The sequence below is a fragment of the Stegodyphus dumicola genome, chromosome 6 (genome assembly GCF_044657685.1).
Source record: "Stegodyphus dumicola isolate Sdum_Otavi_A_Nest chromosome 6, ASM4465768v1".
NCBI classification, from domain to species: Eukaryota; Metazoa; Arthropoda; class Arachnida; order Araneae; family Eresidae; genus Stegodyphus; species Stegodyphus dumicola.
The window spans coordinates 69,258,796-69,272,170 of NC_140773.1; the positions used below are offsets into that span (position 1 = coordinate 69,258,796).

General features: G+C 33.3%; 1 protein-coding gene across 2 annotated transcripts in view; it reads left to right on the plus strand.

Annotated features, from left to right (window-relative positions):
• LOC118190978 (ribosome assembly protein METTL17, mitochondrial) overlaps positions 1–13,375 on the plus strand; it is a 166,848-nt gene that overhangs the window by 53,684 nt on the left and 99,789 nt on the right. For both annotated transcript variants that reach the window (XM_085818485.1, XM_085818484.1), the window contains exons 5-6: positions 1,679–1,760; positions 1,861–1,934. In XM_085818485.1, coding sequence (XP_085674611.1) covers positions 1,679–1,760; positions 1,861–1,934 — 156 coding nt within the window. The remainder of the gene's footprint in view (positions 1–1,678; positions 1,761–1,860; positions 1,935–13,375) is intronic.

A 13,375-nucleotide genomic window follows, 5' to 3' on the forward strand; every position in this document is an offset into this window, starting at 1 on the left:
GTTTGCTTGCTTAACATCATTTTAACTGTGGACTTAAGCAAAGATTACTTTATTGCATCACCAATGTTGATGAAAAATATTTTTTTTTTTTAAAAATCAATATGAAATAATGATAAGCATGTCTGAGTCCTGACAGGTAAGCAACATTTCGAACGGAGACAGAACTGCATACATGTGAGAGAATGATAAGTATTTGATGAGGCTAAAAAGGTGCAATCTGTAAGGAAGTCTTTAAAGCAGTATGGTGAATGCAGAGCTACGTTCATTGTGAAATGCAACTGCTCAACAAGATAAACCAATTGAAACAACTGGACCAGGACATGTTATTCTTTTTCAACATGATAGCACTCACCCACCATGTCACTAAATTTTATCTAAATTGGTATCTATGAACTCAATGTTCATGACTGAGAAGTTCTAGTACACACATCATACTGAATCTAATTTAGGGCTTCATATTGTTGTGCTTTCTGAGCATTATGTTATTTCAATATGAAAAGCATTTTTTTAACAGTGTTGTAGAGTGTTGTAGTGGTAATTTTTTCAAACCGAATAGTGGGAAGATCTGCTACAGAGACATTAACACATTAGTGAAACATTGGCAAGAAGTCATAAGAAAATATATAATTGCTTGATTCATTAACATTTTTGCTGAAAACAAAAGATAAAAATAATTGCAAAAAGTGGTGTTCCCCCCCCCATTAATGGGTTTCTTTCTTCTTTTCAGCATTTTGATTTTGTAACTGTAGTTATAGGATTTCATGATCAATCAAAAAGCATTCTAGTTCCTGTAAAATAGTTGTCAGATATATTAAGGAACACATATAAAAGTTATTTGTTTTAAACTATGCCAAAAACAGAATCACTGTATGTTTTTAATTTTTTAATGAATGTAAACTATCAAATAGTATACATAAGTATTACAATAAGAATGTTAAATTAGTCAAAATTTGTCCTAGACTGATATTAGTTTTAAAGAAAGGCTGAGTGGGTTTTGTGAGAAACTGATATAGATGTCTTTTTTGTCAAGGGGCAAAATTATTTAATATTTTTATCCTTTTTAGAATAATTTTCTTGAATAAGAGAAACATGTATAAGATTCTGATAATGATGCTACTAAAATTAATGTTTCTTTCCTCTAAAATTAATGTTAGTGTGATATTGAACTTGGCCTGAATTTACTCTTTAATACATTGTAGAATGATTTACTCGAAAAGGAGAGATCTATGTAAGATTTTGACACCAGCATCCCCCCTCCACTTTGAAATGAATGCTAGTTTAATGTTGAACTCAACCTAAATTCAAATAATTGAATACTTCTATCATTATGAGAGAAATTACATTTTTAATTTTCTAACTTTTAAATAACTGTATATTGTATAATTCTAAGGCATATAAATAAATGTACTTACTAGATTCATTTGGCTTAGAATTATTATTATTATTAAGAATTCTTGTAAACTGAGGATTTCAGTTTTTCAAGAGTTTGTTTTTAGGAATGGTGAATGATATACAGTCTGTATTCACTGCTTCAGCCTGTGTTTATGTTAATTATTATATATATTAATGATAAACAGTAATTAAAAATTATTACGGATTTCTGTGCATAATTATCTGTTCCATACTTTAAAATACCTTAGAAACAGTTCAGTGCGTTTAATTAATAATTTTTCTTCAGGTATGACCATCACAATAGTTTGGCATATCTTGTGGGAAGACTTGCTGCTAATTATGCTTCAGCATTTAAAGTATTTTATGAAGTATGTCTTTTTTCTTGTTGCTTTTATGAACTAGTTTGTTTTGTTTGCATTTTACTTAACTTTTGCTTATTATTGTTGCTTTCATATTTTATAAATTTAGCTAAAAAATAGAGCTTGTGATTTTGAGCCCAAAACATTTTTCGATTTTGGTTCTGGTGTTGGGTCTGCTGTTTGGTAAGTGAATTAAAAGTACTTTGATGATGTTATTATATCTGTATGATAAAATATACTTAAAAAATCTTTGTAAAATGCAAAATATAATATTCTTATGTATTAAAAAACTTTGATTAATGCCAATTAATTAACATGTTTTATGTGCATTAAGGGAAATTCCATTCCGTAACTGCTAAAAACAATAGGAATGATTATTATTCATCTAGCAATTAGCTTTCCCCTCCCCTTTAGTTTAAGGAAAATAAGTGAAATACGAGGGCTATCCAGAAAGTAGATTACGTTTTGGAATAAAAAAATAAACAAAGTATAGGAAACAAATTTTATTATATACAGATGAAAGCCACACTCAAATACTACTTTTCTACATAGTCACCATACAAATTAAGGCATTTATCGTAGCGATGTACGAGCTTGGAAATTCCTATGTCGAAAAATTCGGCCGCCTGCGCCTTCAACCACTTCGTTACCTCTTCTCGCAGCTGTGCGTCGTCATCAAAACGCTGCATAGCCAGCCACTTCTTCATTGCTGGGAATAGGTGGAAGTCGCTCGGTGCCAGGTCGGGACTGTACGGCGGATGAGGAAACAACTCCCACTTAAAAGATTCAAGAACTTTACGAGTGACATTTGCCGTGTGGGGCCGGGCGTTGTCGTGAATCAACAAGATCTTAGAGCTCAACATTCCTCTGCGCTTGTTTTGAATTGCTCTTCTGAGTTTTTGGAGAGTTTGGCAATACCTTTGAGAGTTTATTGTAGTGCCTCTTTCCAGGAAGTCCACCAAAATTACACCTTTTCTGTCCCAAAAAACAGTCGCCATCATCTTCCTTGCCGACATTGTTTGCATGCATTTCTTGGGTTTTTGGGGAGAACTTGTGTGCCCCCACTGCATTGATTGCAATTTCGTTTCACAGTTCACATGTTTCACCCATGTTTCGTCACCAGTAACGATGCGATCGAGTAAAGAGTCACCATCCTTATGGTAAGCGTCCAAAAAGTTCAACGCTGCAGCCATTCGCTGATTTTTGTGGTCCTCTGTCAAGATTTTTGGAATCCATCTTGCACAAAACTTGTGGTAACCAAGCTTTTCGCTGATGATTTCGTGCAACAAACTTCGCGAAATTTGTGGAAAACTCAAAGAAAGTTCCGTTATTGTGAAATTTCGATTTTCACGGACTTTAGCATCGACTTTTTCGAGAAGTTCGGCGGTCACTATGCTGGGTCTCCCACTTCGATCTTCGTCGTGAACATTGGTTCGGCCATTTTGAAATCTTATGACCCACTGACGCACTCCACCTTCAGTGATAATGTTGTCCCCATACACTTCACGAAGCTGCCGATAGATTTCTATCGGTTTACAGATTTTTGCAGTCAGAAACCTTATTACTGAGCGCACCTCGCAGCTCGCGGGATTTTCAATTAACGCAGACATTTCAAACCGTCACAGTATCTGAACGGAGCACAGCACGAACCTCTCACTAGCACGGCTAGATGCAGACTGAGCTGCGCAACGCTCTGACCCCAAGATGGCCGCGCTAGCCCCGCCCCTAGCGGACACAGACGGAAACGTAATCTACTTCCTGGATGGCCCTCGTAGATAAAATTGATAAGGTTATTTTATTGAAGCTATAATTTTTTTTCATTTGTTTTTGCAGTATAATTTTTTTTTCACACTACTGTTTTTATTGAATATAATGGTATAGTTTTGAAGGAAGTTTTTGAATTTTTATCATTTAACAGTATATATTGCTTCATATGTTCCTTGGCAAACCAATTATTGTATTTTGGTTATTGTAGCACTTTAAAATTATAAGTTTGCTAATTGTTTATCATATTTTGAGTTAAAAAAATTATCTAAAAAGACATACACAGAATCGCTAAAAAAATAATGGTAGATAACCATTGTGTATTGCCAAAGGGGTGCACGATGGCAAGTTTGTGCAATTTTTTGTTTTATGTTTTTTCAAGTGAACTCAGTTTTATTTTTTAATATATTGTTGCGAGATAAATAACTCAGTGGTTTCATTGGACTGAGATTAAAGGTTTATTTAGAAATCATAGAAAAAGATAAAGTTCAACATAGATGGTTTGGTGCAATAAAACCACTGATAGCAATTACAGCTACTAAACTTATAAGCGACATACTACTCAGTTCACTTAACTGCATTCACTTACCTGTAACTAGACATTTCCTCTAAACAAGACTAACTGGATCCTTATTTATATATGTGTAGCTCACTGAATCCCCCAGTCAGTATTGATTGATTTCATGGACCTGGAGATGAGCTATACATGCTTTGCATATAACTTTTAAACATGAAATAATACTTCTTGCATAGAAAATACTGTGTGATTATATTCACAACACCCATCCTTAATCACACATTCAAAAACTAAATTATGGTAACTTTAAACCATGCAAAAGTAAATGTTAATTCAGTTTAACCTTGGATAATGATTAACATGTTAGCAATTTCTGCACTTAAACAGATGAACTCAGTTTTGCTTTTACACACATACGGATAAATATATGTTCAAAATATATGTGTTTCAATGCATCTGAATCATTTATGTTCAGCATGTACTTAATGCATGATTGCTTATCCTCAAATATTGTGGTATTATTAATATCAGTGATTTCACTAACTACTGATTTCAAACATAATAAATGTGGAACACCTTTTGCTAAGGGATCTCAGCTTCTATTGAGGAATCATTTATTATGATAACATTGACTAAAACTGATTTTCTATCATTATGGTTTACCCACCAATCTTCATCTACATACATAGCTAAATGAGAAATCTTATTATGCTTTGAATACATCAAATTCACTTTAGCTGTTCCTCTGAGACAGCGAAGAATTCTGTTAAGTGAAATTAACTGTTAACCATGTGGAATCAGTAGGATTTTCTTGCAATTGGCTTAAATAATTCACTGCATAAAAAATATCTGGTCTAGTCATGTAAGATACATACATTAATGAGCCAACTAGTTCTCTATAAGAACTTTTTTTTTTTTTAATCAGCTGATGTAGATTTAGTTTCAATCGGAGAACATACTTTGTCATCAAAAAACTGCAAGATGCAAGATTCTTGATCTAAAAGTAATTTATTTTGTGTGAACTTAATTCACATTCCTAGAAATTCAGAAACTGTTCCAAAATTGGACATCTTAAATTCTTTAGTTAAGAGCTCAATAATTACACCAAGTTCATAATTATCTGATCCAGCAATTAGTAAGTCATCCATATAAAGAGCAGTAATTACCTTTGAGCCACTGTTTTGGCAAATAAAAATACAAGACTCACTCTTTAATTGCTTAAAACCTAATTCTGCTATAAAATTGAGAAATTTTTTAAACAATAATCTAGGTGCCTGTTTCAATCTGTATAAACTCTTTTTAACTTTATGGTTTTTATCATTGTGGTCGTCATAATATTTTGGTTGATTCATGTACATAACTTCTTTTAAATCAGCATTTAAAAATGCAGTTTTGACATCTGATAAACACATTTAGATTTTTTCTAGAATAATCATCAGAATGAAACTTAAAGCAGACATATTAATGAAAAGTAAATAACTATTGTTATATACTTTGGTGTTGCATGAATCCATGAGCCAACAATCAAGCTTTATAGTCATCTCATTTTCTTGTTTAAATCCATTTACATATAATTGATTTTTTCCATGTAGTAATTCTTTGAGAACAAAAACTCTTTCCATACTCTAAATTTTTTTATTAGTAGTGTTTGTTCTTCTTCCAGTGATAGTGATATATCTTCGTAGGATAACATTTCTTGATTAGCAGTCATGGCTTTATACACTTATGTCTCATGATACATAATTGGTGGCTTTTTCGTACTTGACAGTCTTCATCTTCAGTTTTCTCACTGTGTGGCATATCTACATCGCTTATATCTTTGATAACATTTTCATATGTATCTTCCATCTCATAACCTTCATTTCAGTTTTAGGAAAAATCAGATTCTGGAAAATAAACTTTCTATCATCATTCCTCAAATTTTCTTCATTGAACTTAACTTTTCTGGATACCATAATGCGCTTTGTCACTGGATCCGTTAAACGATGCACCATGGTCAAATATCTAACAAATATAATTTTCTTTGACTTAGCATCTAATTTTCTTCAATGGCAGGCAGGTATTAACATAGGCATCACAACCAAATATGTGAATGCTTTTCAAATTAGGATTTTTATCATCTTTTAAGCTGTAGGGCATATTGTTCTTAATAAACATATTAGGAATTCTATTATGAAGATATGCCTATGGTTAACACACTAGCTCCCTAGATATACTTTGGAAGTTTTGATTCAAAAGTCAGACACCACCCTGTCTCCAGCAGGGTCTGATTAGCTTGTTCTGCAAAACTGTTTAACAGTGAAGTATGTGGAGGAACTGGATCAATTATAACACCACATTGAAAAACAAATTTTACTAGTTCTTTGCTTAAATATTCTTTGGCATTATCTCCTCTAATTTTCCTTATGGAAGGATTTTAGGAAAGTTTTCATCTCAACTATCACATCACTTTTTCTCTTCAGAAAACAAACTTCAGTAAAGTGTGAGAAATCATCAATGATGGTCATGAAAAAATAATTCTCACCCGCTTGTGTAGTTACCATAATTGGACTGCATACATCTATGTGTATTGTAACCATTGGTTTTATTTCTTTCCCAACAATGTAGCACTCTATTTGGTATAAGTACAAATTTCGCAGAACAGTTCCGAGTTTTTTAAATATCGGACTGGAACTTTGACCCAGTGTACAGCGTCACAAATTAATATCACTTTCTTTTGTTTCTAATGTTACTTTAATAAGCAGGCACAAAATCACTAATATATTTGCCTCAATTATCTCGATAGCCAAAAATATGTTATTGCTATTGTTAACAAACAATAAACACTTTTTTTATCCATAAAATTTGCACTGAAACTTATGGCTTCAATATTTTGCACTGAAAGTAATTCACCGTTCAAATCTGGTATAAAAAGCACATTTTTTACTGTTATTTGAACATCAGTGAATGTTTTGCCAGAAATATGGATTGCGTCTTTCACATTTAAAGTAGATTAATGTTAACATTTCACATTTCCTGACTTAAAGCAGTGAATGAAGAAAACCATTCTTTATGCAAACACATGTGAGAAGTTGCTCTAGAGTCAATAATAAAGCTTCTTGATGTTAAATCACCTGCAGAAAAAGAATTTGCTGGGAAGCTTGTGATTCTTTATGTGTAGTGTTCAACTTTAAATTACAAAAATGTTTAAAACTTTTTTTTTTCTTACACTCTTTTGCAATATGTCCTTTCTTTTTACAGTGAAAACCGGTAAGTTCTTTTTGACTTGAAGAAAATGCAACATTATTTTTTGTTACAGGATTAGTATCCTTAACTTTTCAAAGTTATGTAGTAACCAACCTTAGGGTTAAATTCTCACGATTTTCTAATGCAATATTCACACTTTCAAACTCTGGTTCAAAACCCATCAGAATATAAACTATTGTATCCATATCGTTTACCTCTGCACCATATAGTCATAAATCTGCTATTATACTATTAGTTTTTTCATTTCATTAAGATGCTGTTTCATCAAGACTTCATGAGTCTTTTTTATGGTTGCTGAGCATTTCGTAGTAAGGATTTGATTCACTGCTTTTTTAGGCTCATAAATATTATGAAGTTTTTCCCATATTTGTTTTGCAAAGTTTTCTTTGTATAATGAAGCCAGAACTTGATCATTTAACATCAGCATCAAAAGTGAATAAGCTTTCTTGCCTTTAACGACTTCAGTATATTTTCATTGTATCTGGCTCTTTTCCTAAAAACTAATACAGCTCTTTGGTTGCAAACAGTGCTTCAACATGCTGACTTCAAGTGTTGTAATTCCATTGAAGGAAATCATAGCATACTAGTCTTTTACACTTGTCATTGTTCACATATTAAAGCTACAAACTAACTTTCGAGCAATACAACTGTTTGTGTATCCAACATAAACAGCTTATTCTTTGAAGAGTAACCACACTTTATTGTTGTGAGATAAATAATTCAGATCCAACATAAACAGCTTATTCTTGGAAGAGTAACCACACTCTACTATTGTGAGATAAATAATTCAGAGGTCCTATTGGACTACAAATAAAAATTTACTTAGATATCATTGGAATATAAAAGGTTTGGCACAATAAAACTGACGACACATACTAAGCTTATTTGCAACATACTACTCAGTACACTTAACTACACTGTAACTAGACACTTCCTTCAAAAAGGACTAAGTGCATCCTTATTTATACATATGTAGCTCACTGAATCCACCAGTCAGTACTAGTTAATATTATGAACTTGGAGGCAAGCTACATATGATTTCCACATAGCTTTAAATCATGGAATACTACTACTTGCTTAGAAAATACTGTGTGATTATATCCACGACATGTATCATATAATCTCTTTTTAAGAATTAAAATTTGTATTTTAAGTTGCTAAAGTGTGTTTCCTCTTGATATGTTAGTAATATTTGCCCACATAATGATAAATATCGATAATTTGGCAATATATTTAAAAAAAAAGTCACGAAAATTGTGAACTTGATAAGTAACTTTTACTTTTTTATCTGTGGCAAATTATCAAGCTGTGCCAAGGTCATTGCCAAGGTACATATAAATACCACCATGTCATGGGGTTATTATGAGGTGTGACACACACACACAAACAAAACAAAACAAAAAAATAGAGACTGTGTATCTTGAAAACAGAGAGGATTGGCAACAACTTTGGTGATGTCATGTCAAACATCTCCTCTATCCATGCAGCCAGTTTTAACTTAATCAACCACACCAGTGGCGAGTACTGCTTCATTGAGTGAACACGGGCAACTGCATTTTGCTGGAAAAATGTCTAATGTAAAAATTGAATAGGAAATAAATATCAAGTTTCTTGTGAAACTTACAAAATCATTTATGGAGAAAAAATATCAAATGTTAACTGAGGCTTATGGAGATGAAATTTTGTCTCCTGCATGTGTGTTTTAATGGCATAAGCGGTTTTCAGAGCAAAGGGACAGTGTGAAAGATGATGGACGTATTGGATGTGCCCTTGGGTGCCCAGCACATTCATCATGATTCAATGCATTCCCAGTGGTCAGACTGTTAATTAGTACTAACATTGAAGTACTAAAAAGACTTCGTGAAAAAAATAGGGAAAAAAAGGCCACACTTGCGGAGTGATGGATGGCTGTTGCACCAGGACAATGCACATGCTCACACGGCCCTATCTGTCAAGCAGTTTCTGACCAGCAGAAACATTATTGTGATGGGGCATTCTGCATATTCACCTAATCTGGATCCATGCAACTTTTTTTTTTTTTTTTTTTATTTCCTAAAGTTAAATCTTACTTAAAGGGAACCCATTTTATCTCAGCTGAAGAGGTTCAGGGGGGAAAAATGCAGAATCTACTGAAGGGCCTTCCAAAAACCTCGTTCCAGAACTCTAACCAGCAATGGCAGCATTGAATGCAGAAGTGTGTGAATGCTGAAGGGAACTACTTTGAGGTGATAATATCATGGAGAACTGATTCTGTAAGTACAATGATTTATTGGAACAGTTTCGTTTTTTGTGTCACATCTTGTATATTGTCATGGATTCCCTGCTTTAGATCATTACGTTAAGTAAATGCACTTTATTTAGTTGAGCATTTATTAAATTATACCAATTAAATGTAGTTTTGAGTAAATAAAGTTAAGATTTAAATTATTATCAAATCATTACGGTCAAAAGTCTTTAATCCGGACTCATTGGGACTTGGGCTATTCCGGATTATAAATCATCGGTTTAAATCTGGTAAGATGGCATGCAGAAATTATAAAATTAAAAATATGAAACCATAATGTATGAAATAAAGAACAATTATAATCTAAAGGATATCAAAATTTACAAAAAAAAAGTTTAATATTTATTTGTTTACTTTATTAAACATTTCTTTCAACGCGCACATGCATAAAGCATACATTACGCATAGTCTAAATTAGAAAATTGCAACCAGAAAACTATTTGGTGTGTATTCGTGATATTTATAATGACGAGAATTTGATTTAAATCATATCAAAGACGGAGTACATCAAGATGAAATACTACATTTAGTAAGGAATTATAAGCCAAACAAAATAAAAGCATCTGCCCTAAGATAAGGATAGTGCTGACAGATCAACTTCCAGTTCATTGCACACTGCGACGCCCCCCTCCCTCCGCAGAGCAGCGTGGAATTGATAACTTGTCAATCAAAATTTTTTTGTTTTCACTAACCTTTCTGTCACTCTCTTCATGCCTTTATCCATTTTTTGCAGCAATTCCACTTTTTGTTTGATTGACATCGAAAAATGCTTTCCCTTTGTAGATCCTTTGGCAGCTCCAGCATCGGAAATTCTATTTGACATAATCAAAAGTTCCAACTTACTTTTATAAAATTGCTCTAACAGTCTTCAAAAAATAATAAGCCGGATCCAATTAGAAGATTAAGGAGCAACGCAATCTGCAACATTAACTGAAATAGATAATTAGATAATTTTAGCTTAGCTTATACCGTCTGTTATACATTAAACGGGCATGCGTAAACGTATTATGCGCATGTGTAAAGGTATTACATGCATGCATCAACACATTATGCACTGCGTTTTTCTGCTCATGGATCAACGTATTATGCGTTGACGCATGCGCTGAAAGTTTGTAGCTTTGAGGTCCGGATTAACGACTTTTGACTGTAAATGTTTTTAATTAGCTTAGTCTGTTAGGCAGTTGTAATCTGAAAGACAAATCAGAAATTTTTATATCACTTCAAATGGGGGCTGCATGGAAGATGAATTAAAAAACTTATGTATTGTAACGTTTGTCAGGTTGTGTGATTGTGGCTTCAATTTCAATGAAAACCATTTCTAGTTCATTCAAACAGAGACTAACATGGCCAACTATTTTTCTTAAACAAGTTTTGATCATTCTAAAATGCCTTTCCTGAACTTTCCTGCCATAGTCCTTTTACAACAATGTATTTCCATATCATACTGTGGGAGGAAAGTAAATTTTGTACAGGTGGATGTTGCAGTCCCGGATCTAGCGGGGGGCAAGCCATTGTTCTTGCTCTGGGCGGCAACTCTCGTAGGCGGCAAATTCAAATATTACGCTGGATCGTCTGTTGTTCGATAACGATGGTATGTTGTTCGCTAAAACAGCTATCTAATTTTAGTATAATGTTAATAGTTTTAAGGCCGAGTTTAAAAACCTCTTTTAAGAAGATTTATAATTAAATACTAAGAACCCTTTTAAAGGAACATAAGTTAAAATAAAGTTAAGTACAACCGATTACAACTATAAATATATGATCAGGAAGACGCAAATAGAAGGACTCCAGGTGTCACTATCAGTAACGTTTGAAGTCCCTCTATCGTTTCCTGTCTGGCCGAGGTGTATTCAAATGAGAAATAGGATGATAGCTTGCTGAAGGATTCGCCTGGTTTCCATAGCAACGTCTGCTGGGAAATGGAGAAGCATTGTAACTATTTTCTAAGATATAATCCAAAATAATTAACCTTGGGCTATCCCGGACAAATGAAATAATTCAAATCAATATTCATTGAGTATATACAAGACACCATCGTTATGCCTTCAAAATGAAGCAAGGCATTTAGATTTCTTTGCAGCCAGTCGGCAACATAGGCACACTTTTGGTTTGACTCGGAACAGTGGAGCGTATTTTGGATGTTAAAGCTAAATTTATTTTTATGGTTATTTTTTAGTTTTCAGGTATCTTCTGTACTCTTTTCTTAGGTTTTTTTTTTTTTAAATTTGCTTGCTTTTGATAGCCCGCACTATATTTAGCGAGACGCGACCATTTATTTAGGACTGTTCAGTGTAATTACATCAATTCTTAGTTATTCTTAGTAAGGTAATTCATAGTGAATTTCATTTAGATTAAAAGAAACCATTTGGGTGCTGAGGGAGAAAAAAGCGGAATATAGAAAACGAGCCAAATATAAGGCCAAATAGAGAAAACAAATTTCAGCTAAGATGAAAAAATAACTTTATGGAAGAAGTAAACCGTCAGACCCTGCTGCAGTTTCGATTATGCTGAGATTCCAGAGGGTATTAATATTTCTTGCAATTTGCATGACCAAATATGATTGCCTATATCATCCCCAAAAAATCGACCCAAAAATATGATTGCAATATCATCCCCAAAAAATCGACAAGTCTGCATTTGAAAGAACAACCTTCTTTATCGACATCAAACGAATAGCTGGAGGACATGAAACCATGATACATTCAAAAGTCATTAATCCGGACCTCAAAGCTACAAACTTTCTGCGCATGCATCAATGCATAATGCATTCACGCATGCGCATAGGCGTTACGCATGTGCGTAATACTTTTACGCATGCGCATAATACGTTCACGCATGCACGTTTAATGTATAACGGATGGTATAAGCTAAGCTAAAATTACCTAATTATCTATTTCAGTTAATGTTGCAGATTGCATTGTTCCTTAATCTTCAAATTGGATCCAGCTTATTATTTTTTGCAGACTGTTAGAGCAATTTCATAAAAGTAAGCTTGAACTTTCGATTATGTCAAATAGAATTTTCGATGCTGGAGCTGCCAAAGCGAAAGTATGTTTCGATGTCCATCAAACAAAAAGTGGAATTGCTGCAAAAAATGAATAAAGGCATACCCTTTGTTTCTCTAACCATTCCGAAATCTGTTTATCAATTTCACAATGCTCTGTGTGTGTGTGTGGGGGGGGGGCGGGAACGTCGCAGCGCGCAATTAACTGGAACTTGCTCTGTCAGCACTATCCTTATCTTCAGGGCAGATGTTTTTATTTTATTCAGCTTATAATTCCTTACTAAATGTAGTATTTCATCTCGTATTCCATTTTTGATATGATTTAAATCAAATTCCTTATCATTATAAATATCACATCAAATAGTTTTCTGGTTGCAATTTTCTAATTTTGACTAGTAATGTATGCTTTACGCATGCGCGCGTTGAAAGAAATGTTTAATAAAGTAAACAAGTAAATATTAAGCTTTTTATTTTTATTTTTATTTTTTTTTTTGTAAATTTTGATAACTTTTAGATCATAATTGCTCTTTATTTCATAAATTACGGTTTCATATTTTTAATTTTATAATTTCTACATGCCATCTTACCAGATTTAAAAGTCCCAACGAGTCCGGATTAAAGACTTTTGACTGTATAAAGATCTCTTCATTTAGATGGAGGCAGGCAGCAGAAAGATGAAAAACTAAAACTTTTGATTTATTGGACCAATGCAGTTGGCTGGCCATAGAAAAAAATAAAAGATCACCAACAATCTTTCCTAAGCAGTCAATCAGTATTATTAGCCAGTAAACATCCAGAAAACGTAAACC